Genomic DNA, 18,475 nt, shown 5'->3' on the forward strand with positions numbered 1-18,475 from the left:
TCGAACTTGTGCAGACCCCTCTCAGGCGGTCCAGGCGTCTTCCGCCCTCCGGCTGCTGCCACCGGTGCACTAGCCGAGCCGCGCGATCCAGCTTTCCCTCCAGGTCCAGAGTCCAGGTCTCTGTCAGCTCCAGAGACCAAGTCCTCAGCCCGGGGACCGACTCAGTGTGAGTGATAAAACAAGCTCCAACTTTATTGTCCGACAGGCTCTTTTTTATACAGTGCATGACAAGCATATAACTATCAATCATTTATAATTGGCTAAGCTCTAAAGATAGCATTCAGGTACTCTCCCTACTTGCGGTTACAGCTGTGAGGATTCTTTCTTACTTTCTCAGGCTTGGCTGCATTCTTAGCTGTTTGTCTCAAACTTGTTTGTCTCACCCTCAAGGACAACTTGCCCCTACCTTCTGCCAAGTTAAGTTGCCTTTTGTCAAGCTGAGTTACTCCATATCTATATATAAGTTACAATCTCCAGAGCCTTGCTTGTACACTGCATTCCCAGGTGCGTTCCCAGGACTGTGTCCGTGCTCTTTTTAGCCATTCTCCAACAAGACAGAAGAAGTCTTCACAGGCATATTTAAAGTACAAGAAGATAGAGCAAGCTGACCTCAAAAGGCTGTTGGCCACAGAAATCAGGATCCAAACTCGCCCCATCCTGAGCAGATAATCACCTGTGTGGTGGCAGACAGTTGGTGTGTCTCCTTGCCAGAGCTTCCCTGATCCCTCCTCTTGCACAATGCCAGCAGCCATGTGGAGCTTGCTGTGGTACAGGACCATCTGGCCAGACACAGCTCCATTACCACGGACAGCAGCTTCACCTTGGATGCGCAGTTGAGTTTTTGTGAGATCCAGAGGAAATGTCACTGATTAGCAAAGATTGAGAAGTTACAAATCATTAGAGCAATGTAACACATTTGCCTGTAAGAGATTGTAGAAATTCTATAAAACATGCTGAGAAATACTCCAAATAAATTACTGATCACAAAGCAGTGCTAGGCAGACACCAGTGTGCCACATTTCAGCAAGCAATTTACCTACTCCATTTTTAAAGCCATTTCCACAGAAATATAAGAATCTATTTTTCTTCGATTAACTTTCATTGACTATGAAAAGCAAATTCCTGAAGGAATCAGCCTCTTGCTCGTAACTTAGGCAGCAGATCTCCCTGACTCTTTAGTCTTTTTCTGGAAACCCAGCAAGTGCAAAGCTTAAATTAGTAATGACCGCTCTGTGTTAATGACTGTAGCCCTTTGGTCTCCGAGGTAAAGATTTCATCCTGAAATACCCTCCTTCCAGCCACACTCAGGTGGCACAAAACCCTTGCAAGGTTTAAATTACAGAAAAGTCACAACAAGAAGAGTGGAATGCACAGATTTGCTGAGCAGAACACTGAGGAATGAGGCTTGTGGGCACTGACATTCCCCCTGCCCCTATCCTCTTGGAAAATCACAGTGAGTTACACCTAATTCTGCCATAGCTGCTATGCAGGCTGACAGAGTGAATTTGCTGGCTTGGGGACATCTCTCTGGAAGAGGTAAGCACCTCTCTTCTGTAGGTGACATCTAGTATCTCATATGAACCAAGGCTAACCAGCCACCCTGCCACGGTCTGTCTGCAGCAAGAGCAGACCCAAGTGCAGCTCCATTCTGGGTCATTTAGGAGACAAATTGCTGAAGGTCATGTTTCTCCAGCACCAGGAACTGCAGGAGTTTGGTGGCTCATGAAGAGCTACAAGATCCTTTTGCAGTGACACAAAAGACTCCTGTGCTACAGGTTCCTGGGAAATGTAGTCTGTCACCAGTGCTGCTCTGTGCCAGGACATTGGCAGTGCAGGGGCAGGCACAATTATGTCCATTATCTACATTAAAAAGAATAATCATTAATGAGAGCTCAGTATTATGAGCACATCTGTGAGGTCTGTTTGCTTTATGGGGTGCTCAGGGGCCCCAAACTGCATTCCTGTGTCAAACAGGTGCACAGGCATCCAGGAGGGATGAATTGACCCAGAGCTGTTTTAACAAGAGCTGTATGCTGGGGTGCTTGCAGCAATCTGTGTCTCCTGCAGATTAGGCACAGAGCACTGCAAGGGACATGCAAACCTGAGATGACAGAAGCCCACATCTACCCAAAGCCCCCTCTGTGAAAAGTTTAAAGCTTTTCCTGGCTGAATGCTGAAAGCCTGTTAATTGTGTGCCAGTCCTAATTTTTCTTACATTCATGTAGGCACATTTAAGTTCACATCATGAAAAAAAGGGTAAGGTATGTGGCATTCAAGAGAAGATTTTCAATTATCATTAAGGCTCAGCTGAATCTCTGAGTTAATCATTAGCCATCAGTCAGTAATCCTCATGCTGAGGATTTGAGGATTTATTTAGGTCACAGAAATTCATCCCAGAACACCTCCCCACACTCCTGTCTGACTGGTTTGTGGTGCTGGTCACAACCATTCAGAAAAAGGAAGCATTGGAGGTAAAATACTCAGCTGAAATCAGATTAATTTATCTCATTGGTCACCAGTAATCAGTATTAAATCAGATTCTTCTTTGGGCTAAAATTCAGTAGAATTCATGCAGTGATAAAACAAACTGCTGAAAATAAACCTGGTTAAAATGGGAAGAAGGCATATTGCAATTTGATACGAACATGCCTGGCTGCACAGAAGGTACGAGTGGTTCAGAACCTTTTTCTAGACAGTTCATCCATTCTGCTGTGTCACTTTGTGTCTCCCTCTGTAGCTGTTCTGTGGGCTTGGGTCAGCTTGTGCCGCCGTGTATCAGCCTGTATATCATCGATTCATAATATAGGTTGGAGAGGACCCCTAGAGGCCACTTACAGTCATCCTCTGCTCAGAGCAGGGAGAGGTTACATCAGGTTGCCTAAAGTCTTGTTTGGTCACCTGAAAACCTCCCAGAATGGGGATTTCACAACCATCCCTCGGATGTGCACCTCTGGGTACAGTCTCATTCCGTTTTCTCTAAAACCATGCTTTAGAGAGTGGAAAACAACAACTAGATCCCTCCTTAGAATAAGCCTCATAGCATTTGCAGCATCCTACGAAAAAAGCAACTCTCCATGGTCATTTTTAGACTGAGGAAATAGGTTATTTTTTTAACCAGACTGATTTGGGGGTGGTGAGGAAGAATTTTCTCTTCCCACAGGATCTTTGAAATGAACCTGACTAGAGATGGATGCTTGCATGGACAGTTCTGTGATGTGTGGAGCAGAGAAGGGCCAATGCTCATGGAGGTCCATCAAACAGCTGGAGTTCATATATCCCCAAAATTCTGTGAGACACAGCTCCAGCAGAGAGGACAACTCCTATTCATTCATTTTAGGTTTTGAGACAGAGTTTTTTGGTTTCTGTCCAAAGCCCGTTTTAAAGACTGCATATGCAGGGAGGGAGCGTGGACTTCAGATGGGATGGAAACACAGCAGCATGGTCTGGCAGGGCTGTGTGCTTCTGGAGTAAGGCAGCCAGACTGCCCTGGTCCTCTCATCTGCTTCTGTGGGTGGTGACTGTGTTAATCTACTTGGAAAGACCATTAACTATTACCTGCCCAGGGAGCGTGGAGATGGGATGGAAACACAGCAGCATGGTCTGGCAGGGCTGTGTGCTTCTGGAGTAAGGCAGCCAGACTGCCCTGGTCCTCTCATCTGCTTCTGTGGGTGGTGACTGTGTTAATCTACTTGGAAAGACCATTAACTATTACCTGCCCAGGACTAGGACCTTGTGGTTTAACCCCAGCCAGCAACCAAGCCCCAAACAGCCTCTCGCTCACTCCCCCACCAGTGGGATGGGGGAGAGAATCGGAAAGGTAAAAGCTAGAAAACTTGTGGGTTGAGATAAAGACAGTTTAATAGGGAAAGTAAAAGCCACACACACAAGCAAAACAAAACAAGGAATTAATTCACTGCTTCCCACGGCCAAGAAGTGTTCAGCCATCTCCAGGAGAGCAGGGCCCATCACGTGTAATGGTTACTTGGGAAGACAAATGCCATCACTCCAAACATCCCACCTTTCCTCCTTCCTACCACTTTAGATACTGAGCATGATGCATGGTCAGTTTGGGTGACCTGTCCTGGCTGTGTGTCCTTCCAACCTCCCAACTTCCTCACCAGCATGGCAGTACGAGGAGCAGCAAAGGCCTTGGCTCTGTGTAAGCTCTGCTCAGCAATAGCAAAAATATCTCTATATTATCAACCTTGTCTTCAGCAAAAATCCAAAACACAGCCCCATACTAGCCACTCTGAAGAAAGTTAACTCTACCCCAGTCAAAACCAGCACAGACCTAGTGTGAGGAAAGCTTGGTAGTGACTATTGCACCATCATACTTGTTGTGTCCTCCTCACAACAGTGCCTTGTATTTGTGTCTCATGTCCTTCACCAAATTGTGCCCCAAATGCAGAAGCTAAATAAAAACAAGCAAACACAAAAAAGGCCAAAACAAACACAAAAGCCTTTAATGCATGTTGTCACAGAGGACTGAAGGCTTGTCTTACCTGTATACATGCATCACTTTAAACTCACTGCTCAGTGAGTTAATGAAAATACACCCTGCATGTAATGAAAATATACTCCAATATTACAAAGCCTTTAGATCTCTTATAACTTTACCCTTTTGTAGGAAAAGAAAGACTTCAATGGATAAAATAAAATGAGGAAATAAACATGCAAAGAACCATGATAGCTAAATGCCAAAGTGTAGTAATATCACAGCTAATATTGATTTATTGATTTGTTTGTTCCAGACAGTCTGTGAAATGGAGATCATCATCCTACTTGTCACAGTCAATATATTTGGCCTTGTTCTTCTGCATCTCTGACCAATGTAGGTAACATCCCAAGGTGTTTCAGCATGTTTATGCACCTATTCCTGTATAGGAAGGGCGTTAAACTGTGTTTGTACAAAGCACTTTTAATGGAATAATAATGCTTATACATGATTATACACCATACAAATGGTGTGGTGTTTCCCTATTACATCGGTACAACATATTGTAGCAATGAACCATATCCTTCTCCTAGTAAGTACATAAAGCTGGTGGGTGGATAAGGGTTCTGGTTAGTAACTACTGAAGCATTATTAAAATAAACATGAGGACAAGTTCAAGCACAGTCCAGATCTCTCTGTTACTCAGACATAAGCGTGGTTTTATTCCGATGAAATTTGAGAGCACAGACATTGTAGTCCTGATATTGCAAAAAATGATTTTTTTTAAAACTGAGGAAAGCTCTGCACTGCTTTGCCAGCGTCCCTGGCCATGTCCCTGGATGCCTGAGTAGCCTTCCAGCAGCCGGTGCAAAGTCCAAGGATTTGCCTTAAGTAACACCAAAGTTTTGCAAGATGTGGAGTTGGTCCTAGTCCCAGAACAGAGCAGAGTTGGCTCTGCCTTTTCCAAAACAAGGGCTTGCCCACCCCCTGGTGCTTTGACATGTTGTCTCCATGGCAGTAACCAGCTGGCAGGGCTGACCAGAGCCGCGCCGGGCGCTGCGGCGGGGGGGGGCTGGGGTAGGCAGCGAGAGGCGAAATGGCTCTCGCTCTCCTCTTGGCAGCAATCCTGGGACTCCTTATTGTCAAGGCCGTTTTGTTTCAGCTGAGAAACCCGAGCTCCCCTCCTTGCATCAGGAGCTGGATCCCTTGGTTTGGAGCTGCGTTTCAGTTCGGGAAAGCTCCGCTGGAGTTTATAGAGCAAGCTAGAAACAAGGTAATGTCTGGTGACTGTCTGCGCGGGGATGTGTGCTCGGGGTGGCTGCCTGCAAGGGGAAGGGCAGTGAGGAACTTTTGCATTAAGTTTTCCCCTCTCCTGTCGCATTTCAAAACGTCAAGAGCATTTAGCTGGTGAAGAAATCAGCTTTGTACTACTAACGTTGCTAAGTTGTGGATCTGATCCAGCACGATCTCTGTGCTGTGATCATCCCGCGTGGCCCTCTGTTGTTCAGCTTTTGCAATCTGACTCCATGTTAATCTTGGGTTCAGAGCCCAAGTTGTGGCTTTCCACAGTGTGGACAGCTCAGTGCCAAGCACTGGGACCGGGACACTAATGATTTGCATGCCTAAAGTTAGGTGAGATTTTTGAGTACCGGCTGGTGTCCCTCAGCATTTGAGACACAGACATGCCTGACAGACATTATTTTCCATCCTAGAAAACTTAGCAAACATGGGCGTAAGGATTTATCCCCAGGACATGTCTCTTTCTCTGTGTGTGTCAGATAAAGAGAGCCTGAATGATTAATTTGGGTTAAAAGCTTAATTTCTAGGCAGCTAATGCTGACAGAAACCCGAGTTTCTCTCTTTCGCTCAGGGATCATATCACCTGCTCCTGCAATGTAGTCAGCCTCAAATGTTCAATACTGACGGATCACAGAGCCCACTGTTTGCAAAAACTAGCTACAAAAACCAGTGTAACATCCTGAAATTTGGAAAAAAACAACCCCAGATTAATAAATACTGGAGGTTGAAAATTTGTTTTCTCATTTTGAACTGTAAAATTCCATACTTGTAAATACTTCTTCGCAGCCATTATTGTTACAAATGTTTAGGTTCAGGTATAATCAGCTGAAGTATGAAGTGTAAGAACATCAAGAGCTATCAGTCATGATCTGATTTCTTCACCTTCTGTGTGCTTAACAGGCTGGTTTTAATCTTGTAGTACTATGTCTGTCCTGTGTCTTCCATCTATGCATAGCATGATCAGTTATTTGTTTATTCATCTTAGGGCAGAAATGTAGGACCGGAAGAAAACTAATTCCAGCCCATTTTCTTACTATTACAGAAACCACGTTTAAAGTTAAATAAACTGTTCAAGCCTCACTTAAAAAGTCCAACAATAATATTTCTTTGACTTTTCTGATATGAGGCTGTTAGAGGATCTTTCCAGTGCAGTCCCTTTGGGGGACAGCTGTTTCACCATGACTTGACCTTCCATTAGTTGCCTTTTCTCCTAAGAAGCTCTTGAATGACATTTAAAAACAAACCTGACAGAAGAAGCCTTTTTTTTGGGTTCATTCACAGATTGAGTGAGCAAAGCATTTACATACTAAAGAGTGTGTTGAAGTACAAATGTATGCTTAGTGGCTCTGAGTTCGTCAATTTTGGTGTTCATTTGCCTGGAGACCCTTTAGGCTGCTGGTGGTGCTATGGCATCTGCTCACACATCTGAACACCCCAGAAACACCTGAAGGACTTTATAAACCTCAGGTTTTGTTGGAACAGAAACTAGAAGAAGAAACATTTTCAATGGGAGAAAACTCAAACTAAGGCAAAGCAGAATGAAAATACTTCCTTACATCTCTCCCCTTTACCGTGTGTTTGCAGACAGGACCTCTCCTTTGACTTTGTTCTTACTCCAGCAACTCAGCATCCTTGTGACCTCTCCCTGTGGTCCCCCTAGGCCAAGAGGGATGTCTCCATCCATCCCCCCTGGCCTGCTGCCTGACTGCAGCAGCAGCAGCAGCATCCCACAGTCTCCCTGTCCCTGGGGAAGGCTATTTTTTGTTCTCCTCCTCTCCTTAAACACCAAAGGCACTCCAAGTCTCCCTCCCTTATCACCTCCCACACTGGCAGCCAGGGAAAATAAGCCTTTTCCTGCCTCCTCCCTTTTAAAGGAGTAGGCACTGTAGCATAGTACAGCCAAACAAAACACATGCTGCTGCCAAAGGGCTCATTAACAAGCATTGCAGGGGTTACAAAATACATCAGCAATACTTCCAGGCTCCTTAATATTGCCAGAACAGGGTTAGGTGTCCTTGGTATGAGCAAGCTGCACTCATAAAAGGTAGTGCAAAAACCTCTTCAGCTCTGTATGGTCATTACCTTCAGAGAAGACTCTTGCAATTTGAAAATTCCTCCCTGGAATTATTCCTTCAGCTTGTCAAAGTGACACTTATTTCTCCCTTAAAGAGTTGCCTTTCTTACTATTGTCCCTTTTATGTCTGTCCCACGCTGCTTTCTCTCTCAGGCTCTGGAGTACCACATCAGATTTCTGCTGCTTCCAACTTGCACTTTGCTTGAAGTTTGCTGCTTCTATTTTCCTCCTACAGAAGAACACGTGGGCTGGAAGAATTGTCTGCTCTTCCCCTTGTGTCATCACTGAGGCTAAGAAAAGAAAGGTCCCCTGCTTTAATAAATTATATAGTCTTTGGTCTAATAAAAGATACCACCTCTTCCTCCTAAAGCTGCCTGGCTAGTTTAAGCAGTTCTGCAGGCAGCCAGGGTAACAGGCAGGGTGGGTAACAGGAGCTGCTGTGCAACATAAAATACAGGAGGAGTTGCTTAATGAGGGGTTCAAAGGATGTGGCTCCCCACTTTGCCTGGCAAACAGGGCAGGAGTTTCTCATAATGTAAAACCTAATGGGCAGCTCTTTTAATTTCAGTTTTGTCTAATATTAAATAGATCAGAGGAAATTGAATGAGATTCAAACCCAGATTGTTTGTGTAGGTGTTTACAGGTAACCAAGACATCAAAGCTTTGCTGACAGTCAGTGGACACATAGTCAGTCTGATCAGTGGAGTCTAAGGGCAGCTCAGCTCCCCTTCAAAAACAGGAGTTACAGTGGCTGCTCAGGTGAATCTTTTTTCAGGATCCTCTGACTGCATGGACTTGATTCCTATTGTCTATTATGAGAGCTCAGGCATCTTGTTCACATGTAATCATCTAAAGTAAAGTGTTCCAATATTTAATGCAGTGTGGCCTTAATTGGATAATTAAGTGTTACTGCAGGTTGCTATTAGTTCAATTTTAATTTTATTTTAAAATTAGTTTAAGGACATGTTAATTTAAAATTTCACAAATCTAATTTGAAAACAAACACAGTTCAAATTCACTGATTTTTATCCAGCCTGATGATGACGACTTGCTGTTGCTCATTAAAAAGAGCAACATTAGCAATGTAGCTATTATAGAATCACAGAATGGTTTTGGTTGGAAGGGACCTTAAAGACCATCTAGTTCCATCCCCACTGCCATGGGCAGGGACACCTTCCACTAGACCAGGTTGCTCAAAGCCCCATCCAACCTGGCCTTGAACACTTATTATTGAAACAATATTATATTATTATATTATTATTATGTGAATTCTTTCTTTAATAATTTACAGTCAAAGGACACAAAATTCAACTGATGTCAAGAGAAATCTTTTCCTTGGCTTCAAAGAGCTTTTCATGAAAATGGCTTTACAATACAGACACAGACAATGAAAAAAAAAGAGGTTAAAGTCGATGGCATAAACCATCTGAGTAAGACTGCCTCTTTTAATGTCTATGGGTGACAGACAGTAGATATTGCACGTTTTCTTGTTAGTTTAGAGTGTCTACAAATATCAGTGATCACTTTCATAACGTAGGAATTCAGAAGGGAATACCTACTGCTGAAACTTCTGAGAGGGCTCTCTAATATTAGATTAAGGGAAAATGAAAGAATGATTTATGGCATCAAAAACCTTCTCTGAATATAAGTCTCCACAAACTCCATCCGTTCTGCTCAAAGCTTGTTAACTATGCTAATGTTAATATTTCAACATCTAACAAGAAAGAAAACAGTTTAAGAAAAGAGAAAAGAAAAACCTGAAAACATTACAAAGATGCAGGAGGGGGGAGTTTTTGATAAAAAATGGAAACTGAAATAGGTAGGATTATGGATTTTTATAATGTTGGTACTTTGCTGTGGCAGCCAAGGGATGAAGTAGATAATCCATTCTTTGGGTTCTCTAAATCCAGGTAGGATGTATTGTTTGAACTGTAATGTAATTCAAATATAGAGTGCTAGTTTCAGGCAAGGAATCTCTTCTACTCTGGAAGAGGTTGGGCAGGCACATACCACATTCCCTTCTAGTCCATCAGCCTACAAATTTTGGTCTGATTTGTGTTCATCTTTGTGCAGTTTTGAGCCAAGGTGAGAGACCAGATCCTCCCTCCTGACCTCTCAGCAGCACTGAAGTTATGCTGCAGCTCCTGTCAAATGTGTTAACAGTGCAGTAAAATGGAATCTTTGTTTGTTTCAGCATGGACCTGTGTTCACAATATTTGCTTTGGGAAAACGGTTTACTTTTGTGACTGAGGAAGAAGGAACTGAAGTATTTTTTAAATCTGAAGACTTAAATTTTGAACAGGCAGTGCAACAAGCTGTCAAGAATGCAGGTAATGGAGACCTGGCTTTTTAAATAGACATCAAATGTACCCCACTGGCTTTTTGATCATGCCTTAAATGGTTACTTTGGCCCATGACCATACTATGAAATAAAGGTGAAATTCAGTTTGTCCACGTGGGTCCAGCACTGTAAACGTGCAAAGTGATTTGGATCCAGTCTCAAGGGATCAAATATTTCTGATCCAGGGACTGTCATTACTTTTATCATCAAGCAACCCCAGCTTGAGATCAGATCCTTTTCTGTGGCTGGACAAGCCACCTGTGTGTACCAGGATTGGAGCAATAGTATGTAGTCCTATTGCTTCATTTGAAAATCACCTTGTAGCAATAATTAGTTGTTACTCTGTAGTACAACAGTCAGTAGAAGGGGTTGAGGTACATATCCCACCCAGAGTGGCTTGGTCTGTCAGCTCATGTGCTTATATCCATGTGAAATAGTGCAGACAGGAATTTTTTGAGTAGTTTGACAGTTTTGGATTGTGAAATGAGAGAAGCAAGTTGTCAGAGAGATGAAATCACCGAATCTCTGTGGCTGTAAGGCACTGCTGGAGATTCCCTGGTCCAAGTCCCTGCTCAGAGCAGTGTCAGTGACAGCAGGCTGCTCAGGGCTGTGCCTAGTAGAGTTTTGAATAGCTCCAAATCTGGAGACACCTCAACCTCTCTGGGCAACCTGTTCCTGTGTTTGACCAACCCCACAATAAAAACTTCCCTGTGTCTCAGTGGAGTCTCCTTTATTGCCATTTGTGCCTATTTCCTTCTGCCCTGAGAAGGCCCTGGCCTCTTCTTCTTTACTCCCACCACCAGATATTTATCCACACTGATAAGATTCCCCATAGCCTACTCCTTTCCAGGCTGAGTATTCCCAGCTCTCTCAGCCTCTCCTGGTATGACTGACAGGATGTACTACTATAGCATGGAAACACAAACTGTTTTCTTGGGATAATATTTTTCTTCAGTCATTTTTGTGGAGCATATGCACGTCTCTGTACATCCCACTGGGGGGAAACCTCTGGATTGTTGATTCTGGCACTAAAGTTTCATGAGGCAGGAAGATGTTACACAGACTGGTAGAAGCAGAGGGCTCATCAAAATCGTCCTGGGAGTTTCACTCTAGGAAAATGGGGGTTAAGACATTTAAATTAGAGTCAAAAGTTATGCATAAAAATTTTCACTGTCTTTCAGTGAATATCTACTTTGTCTGCTTTCCAAAACATTTGTTTCTTTTTGCATTTAGTTTCTGTCCCTGCAGAAGCATTTTACCAGAACCATGGAAACCTCTACAGCATGATGAAGGGGAAAATGAGTCCTTCTAATCTACACATGTTCACAGGCACTTTGTGTAAGGAGCTACATGAGCACATGGCCTACCTGGGCACGGAGGGCACAGGCGACCTCAATGACCTGGTAAGGTAAGGGAGTTTTGCAACACATCTCTAGCACATTGGTGTCCTGTATGGAAGCAAAGATGTTACTGTAAAGCAGGTGGAGCTCAGACTCCTAAGTCTTAGAAAAGTTTTGTCAGGATGCTCACCATGGCTTCATGGTTTCAGGTGGCTCACAGAGTGGACAGAGTTTCATCTAAAGGTATTTCTCCCAGTTATGAGGAGCATATGAATTACCTATTTAGAAGAAAAATAAAATACAGCATCTTCCAAAATACCCTGTGGCCCAAAATATGGGATAAAAGCATCACATGCTTATAAAGAGCTCAGGAACAGACAAAATGCTTGATCTTCAGCAGGCTGAAAACTTTCCATGTTTGAGCCAAGCCTAGCCCAAAACTTAAGTAAGACTTCTGCAACTGACTTTTCTGCCAGAACTTTATCCCTAAAGCACAAAGAAATCCCTTTACTGACAGTTTACTGACAACAACAGAGTTTTTAACTCCTTTTTCCTCATCATCTGGGACAGCACCTATATCTTGTCTGTCCATCCGTACCATGAGTTAAACATTCTTAGAATCATAGAATGATGGAATGGTTTGGGTTGGAAGGGACCTTAAAGATCCTTAAAGATTCCAGCCCCCTGCCATGGGCAGGGACACCTTCCACTAGACCAGGTTGCTCAGAGTCCCATCCAGCCTGGCCTTGAACACTTCCAGGTATGGGGCAAATATTTCCTTTGCAGCCTGTTTCTAACACCTCACATCAAGGTTATCTTCTGTTGATTTTTTTTCCTTAATACAACTATAGTACAGCTTTTCACTGCAGCTGCAACACTCACCACCTGTCACTGCAGGTGCTGCAATATAGATTAATGGGGGAAATATGGTGGAAGGGGCTTTCAAACCTCCTAGCCATCCCTCTGAAACCCTCCCAGTATCCCACTGGTCTTGATAATGGGGTGCAAACTCCCATGTCCCATAGTGTTCCCCCACCTGTCTTCTGAGATCAAAGTCACATCTACTTCTTGTGAAAAAACAGGCATCACTGGATTGGTAGTGAGCTCTACCACTGCCTGGTGTGCTAATATTGCCTCACATTTTCCTGTTACTCCCTTCCGGAATCTATCTCTGTCTTTTACCTGGGCTCAAGTTTTGTGGACAGGGGTAGACCTGTTGTTCTCTGCTGTACTGACACAGACCATGGTCCTCAACAGTCAGTGGTGCCATGGGCCTACAAGTCATACATGGAGCATCCCATCCTACTGCATCCCTGATGCAGTCTTGGGACAAGGTGTTCTTCCCACTGTCATGCCTGTTCTGGCATCCAAATCAACTGTTACTTGTTTAAAATTTGAAAACCCCAGTTATTTGCTAGATGATAAACTACAGAATCCATAACAGTGATCCACCATAAATTGGGGCAGGGGTGATGATCTATTCTTACAGTTTTGCCAAACAAGGCAGAGTAAAAGAATTGGGATGCGATACCCTGGTTGTTACTTAGCTGCCTCAAAACTAAACGCATAGAGCCAGCAGATGGCTCCATCATCCTTACGATCTTCAGAAACGCTGGAAAGTGAGTGTTACTCCCAAAAATACATGTTTAGCAGCAGCTGGGGCCTAGCAAAGACTGCACAAAGGTTTCTTGGAGCTAAGAATTACAGGAGAAGGGTATCTCCCAGCCTCTGCTTAAAATCTGCAGTAAGGGTGTGAGTGAGGTGTGAGCCTTGTGCTAGCCCTTCCGTACTGGCAATGCTCTTGAGTCCTCTAGTGCTGGCAATTCAACATGCTGCATATTGACCTAAAACTGCTGCAACAACTTCCCTATGGCCTGTAAGTCTTGGGGATCTTGTCTTTGCAGGCATGTCATGTATCCAGCAGTGGTGAACACTTTGTTTGGGAAAGGCATCTGCCCTACCAGTCAGAGTGAAATCAAAGAGTTTGAAGAACATTTTCAGAAGTATGATGAGGACTTCGAATACGCTTCTCAGATGCCTGAGTGCTTCCTGAGGTAATGGGGCAGAGGTGATGCTCATGGTGTGCCCATTACAGGCATTCTACTTGCTGGAATATCACACATGTGGGACATCTCTCCTGGAGGATGATGCTCTGTCTTTGTTGATGGTGTGCGTTCGGGTCAAGCAGGTTTTCAGCTAGATGCTTCAAAAAGTTTTGACCTTGTCTTAAGCATTTTCCTGATACAAAGCAGAAACAACCTTACTTAAGTGAGCAGGGTCCAACTTGGGTCTGCCAGGGAGAAGTAGAAAAGGGCAAAGGCCTGAGCCTAAATGTGAGTTCCAAGCTCAGGGTGTCTCCAATGAGGTGTCTCTCTGCTCTTTTCTACATCTTAGCTGTTTTCACAGCAGACCGATTCCAGGTTCCATGGCTGCACTGTCACAGAGTTGACCTTGGGTTGAGACGCACAAGTAGCTGAGGAAGTACATGCAGAGCCTGTCAGTGCTCTCAGGGAGAGCAATGATAGCACCTTAAGCACCTCAGAAGAGCCTTCAGAAAGAATCGAGGATGCTTCAAAAATGTGGTCTTGATTTTCTTAAAGAGGATCCTTCTTGAAAAGATTGGCCTAAGCAATGTGTCCAAAGCCACAATGAAAACCTGTAGTGAAGTGGTATGAAAATGTAGGAGTCTTGCAGTCACAGGCCCTGGCTGCAAGATGAGGTCTGGCCAAGGTGAAGGTCTTCGATGTGCTGTTCCTTATGTCAGTCATCACTTTTGCCAGTCAGACTGGCACTTGAGTATTAATCAACTGACTGCTGCCTTGGAAAAAAAACCAAGGAGTCCTTCTCATGGAAAAGGAAATGCTGGTTTGCACTGCCTTAGTTAAGTGCCTCTTGTTTGTTGCTTTTCTTTACAGGAACTGGTCTAAATCCAAAAAATGGCTTCTAAAATTATTTGAGAAAGTAGTGTTGGATGCTGAAAGGACCAACCCTTCAGAGGCTGCATCCAAGGTAAACATCTGAGGCTAGGAAATAAGGTGACTTTATTGTGTGTTCTGACGGAAGTGATGTAGGACAGGAGTTATTTCAGTATTGGAAGAAATAAATCAAATATGTCAGTTTTTATAGCTATACCTTAGTTGTCCAGTATTGCCATCACAATGGACAGATACATAACTTTGACTTCTACTCCTCCATTTAGTTTATTTCCAACAATTCTGAGAATTAATGTCTTCCTCTGGGAAATTTTAATCCAAGGGCTCAGAGCAATGACTCATCACCAGTCTCCAGTATCAGAGCTTCAGTGAGCAGCTGAAAGGGGTGAGAGAAAGACCCTTCAGTTGTTTCTCTGAGGGCACCATGCTGTGAAATTTCAAAACCTTACATGTACTATTTTTAAACCCTGGTGTAAAGTGAGTAGATCCTCCAACAGCCAGACTAGTAGAAAATAGCAGATTACTGGATTGGAAGCCAAGTACCGTAAATATTGATTGTGTCAAAGCTATGATAAGTTGTTCTCCTGGTTATTCTCCTTAGCTCTGGCAGGAATTCCATCGATACAGCTGACAAACGTGATGGCAGATTGGCCTGGGAATGCTGATCTACCAAATGATTGTAGAACAGATCATGAAACAAGCCAGGTTTTATTCAGACTTTAAAAGCTTTACATACCACAATTTCTTGCATAAAATAAACCAGAATAATGGAAAGAAAGAGAGGAGTGCAGAGGTGGGAGGTAAAAAGCTGCAGGAAGTAGGAGGCACAAACTCAGTGTCTTAGATTGGGTGGGAATTTGGAAAAAAGAGCAGTAATTTTTCATTTGAGGTCAGCCTTTTCCCCTCTGAAAAGCAGACAGGAAGCTTTGCCTCAAATGCACAGTTGCCCTGTATTCAAAGAAATACTGTAAACAAGAGATTGTAGAACATTATATGGTTATTGCAGTTTCAAAGAACATAAACCCATTGAAGTCACTGCTTAGGTCACTAACAGAGTGCCTGAAACTAGGGAGTTTGCTGATATATCAGACCATCTCTTCATTACATGCACCTTTTTGACATGAACAGAGAGAACTTTTTCTTCATTTCCATTCATTCTACTGGTTCATTCCCATTTTCAGGTTCTTTAAAGTGGGGGAGTAGACCAGGAATTAGAACAGAGATTTCTTCTTTCTTTCTTTCTTTCACATACAAGCAACAATGGGGAGTGAGGGAACCAAATCCCGTAAAAACTTGAAGGAAATGGAGAGCAGTGCAAGTATTCAGTAAGGATTCATGTGATGCCCTCTGCCTATGAGCAGTAGCTTTCTCTTAACAGCTGTCATTTCTACATTGTGACTTCCAAAAAACCCATAACTAACAGTACTTCTCTTTGATAAACTACCCTAAGCTGCATTTTAATACATTGTTGGAAATACAGATTATTATTTTTTATTCATAACAGACACTCCTGCAACACCTTCTGGATAACTTGCAAGGAAAACATCTAGCTCCCAATTACGGTCTCCTAATGCTCTGGGCTGCTCAAGCAAATGCTGTCCCTGTAAGTACATCAGCTACAGAGACACCTTGTCTCTAGCCTGTTCCAAAGCCTGTATTTGGGAAGCAAAGACTGAAGCAGAGGTCACACACACTGCATGGATTCCAAAGAAGGGATTATCACGCCCACATACATCACTACAAATACACCCAGGCTGCAATGTCACAGAAGCAATGACAAGAAAAGCTCTTCTTGTATTTTTCCTAAATTGTGTTGTTCCCTATCAAAACATTTTGGGAACATAAGCCTCATAGCTGTTAAGATCACAGTCTTAAGCTGTGAAGAGCATTTAACTCTGTTTTGAAGCACTGTGGCTGTATTCTAGTAGAGACTCTGTTTTAGATAGACTGGTGTTACCAATTGTAAAGAATATCAAAAGCATAATATAGAGGAACTTCATCTGTGTGTAAATCCTCAAGTGAATTTGTCTCTTTCATTTTGGGGGATCTGCTGTACAAATGCCAGGGGAAGAAAAGTAATAGTTTCATTCTACTGCTGTTAAGTTTTGTCTATGTTAGAAAAGGATTTGCTGGATTAATGATACTGATATAAGTATGCTAACAAACCCAATCTATCTAACACAGCTTAGGCTGACCAAAGACATTTATAGGAATTTCTCAGATGAAAAATCCATAGCAGCAAAAACATCCTTTATTTACCATGGCTACTAAGCTCTTTCCAGCACAGTTATGTCCATTACAGATGTGATTTAGAAAGACATGATAGTGAGTTATTTTTATATGTACTTCTAATGGATATATCTATGTTTTTTGTAGATTGACTATTACTGCAATTTAGCCTGAGGGAAATTCATCCATTTCAGTGAGTTTTCTATGGATTCACATGTTGGTATAAGTGAGAGGCACAGCCTGCTGTCTGTTATCAGGATAACTGACATTCCTTCCACAACACTGACTTCTGTAATATTCAGCTGTAAATAGACATACAGATATTTCACTGTTTCTCAGAATAGTCACAACCACTGTTCTGGAGAATGGAATGTCAAAAAAAAAAAAAAAGGGCCTTTACCTTCCAAGGGCATTTTTTACAAGCATATGAAACCCTGTTATCTGAAACAATTCAGTTATCCCTGCTTAGCCCAAGGAGTGAAGCCACAGCAGCCAAGTGCTGTACAAGAAAACTAAGGTACCAGAATTGTTTTGAAGAAGGAGGACTGCATCCACATGGGGCTATTGGGAAACAACAGTAAGAGTTCTCATCCCTTACCAGCACAGATGGCCCATGACCAGATCTGTGTGCAGGCTGCATCTCCCGCTAGCTCAGCAAGAGGAGAGAGACTCCTGGCAGTGCTGTCAGTCTAGTTTCATCCTACTTAAGAGGATTTTCTTCTTTGCTAAACTTCTTGATTTTCAACTTCATTGCATAATCAGTTAGCAAATTATTTCTAAAGGGGATATACTACTCCTTGTTTTGCTGTTAATGAAAACTTTTCCTGCCCATTTTAGTGTGACTCACTGTGACAATGACCTGCAAATTATTTAACATAATTTCTGCTAATATTAGTAGGAATTTATTATTGCTTTTAATTCATGCAGCTAAAACTAATCACACACAATGATTTAGTTGTTCATTTTAACACCTAGTTATTTGAAAATAAAGAAAGGATTCTGTGTTTCAAGGCTCAAAGCCAAAGCTATATAATGTTTGGTAAACCTAAGTACACAGCAGATGACTAGACATAATCTCCCAGGAGCTGATGAGCCCTAGATGTGGATTTACCCAGGAAGCACAGCTCCCTGTGCATCCCAACTACAACAGGCACATACAGAAAAAGAAGTGCAAATGCTTTCACCTGCCTCTGTGATTTGCTACAAAAATACTGTCACTCTGTTCCGTTTTCCTGAATTCAAGGATTTCCATCTCTGTTTAGGTTGCATTTTGGACCCTTGCTTTCATACTCTCTTATCCTTGCATTTACAAGAAAATCATGGAAAACCTGGCTTCTGTTTTTGGCAAAACAGGTAATAAATCCAATCGTGTCCTTCTGGAAGCTAGAAATGATTTATTCTGTGTTGGCACAGCACACAGCACACAGCACACTTGGTCAGTGACTAGGAACAAGGAGTGTTGCTGCTTAGAGTGCTACTGATAACACAGAGTCAAGATCTCAGTTCTTTACTCAGCATATGCTCAAGAGGTATTTTTAAGCAAAACCACCTTTGATGTTAGCAAAAGAAGGTAGAAAAAGAACCATGTTTGTCTTTTCATTCCACACCTATCATTTAAAGTTATATTTGTATTAACCATTATTGTGCTTTTTCCATGCATCTATGATAGGGTCAGATGAGGTCTTTCAGTTCAGCTTCTTTTCATGGTGTAATGTTCATCAGAATCACAGCTATTCTGTGGATAAACAGGCCAGGAACTGGTCTCTTTTCTGTCATCTGAGGCCAATTTATCCTGCATGATTCACCCCCCATGACTAATCTCTT

The 18,475-nt window shown here is 42.7% G+C and overlaps 1 protein-coding gene across 1 annotated transcript in view; it reads left to right on the forward strand.

Annotated features, from left to right (window-relative positions):
- Nucleotides 1–5,531: 5,531 nt before the first annotated feature.
- Nucleotides 5,532–18,475, forward strand: part of LOC103804512 (24-hydroxycholesterol 7-alpha-hydroxylase) — a 21,801-nt gene continuing 8,857 nt past the window's right edge. Inside the window, exons 1-7 of the mRNA XM_009077125.1 lie at nucleotides 5,532–5,708; nucleotides 10,003–10,138; nucleotides 11,383–11,557; nucleotides 13,394–13,543; nucleotides 14,405–14,498; nucleotides 15,927–16,025; nucleotides 17,914–18,004. Of these exons, the coding sequence (XP_009075373.1) occupies nucleotides 5,532–5,708; nucleotides 10,003–10,138; nucleotides 11,383–11,557; nucleotides 13,394–13,543; nucleotides 14,405–14,498; nucleotides 15,927–16,025; nucleotides 17,914–18,004 (922 nt within the window). The remainder of the gene's footprint in view (nucleotides 5,709–10,002; nucleotides 10,139–11,382; nucleotides 11,558–13,393; nucleotides 13,544–14,404; nucleotides 14,499–15,926; nucleotides 16,026–17,913; nucleotides 18,005–18,475) is intronic.

This window comes from Acanthisitta chloris, unplaced genomic scaffold (assembly GCF_000695815.1).
Source record: "Acanthisitta chloris isolate BGI_N310 unplaced genomic scaffold, ASM69581v1 scaffold20906, whole genome shotgun sequence".
Lineage (NCBI taxonomy): Eukaryota > Metazoa > Chordata > Aves > Passeriformes > Acanthisittidae > Acanthisitta > Acanthisitta chloris.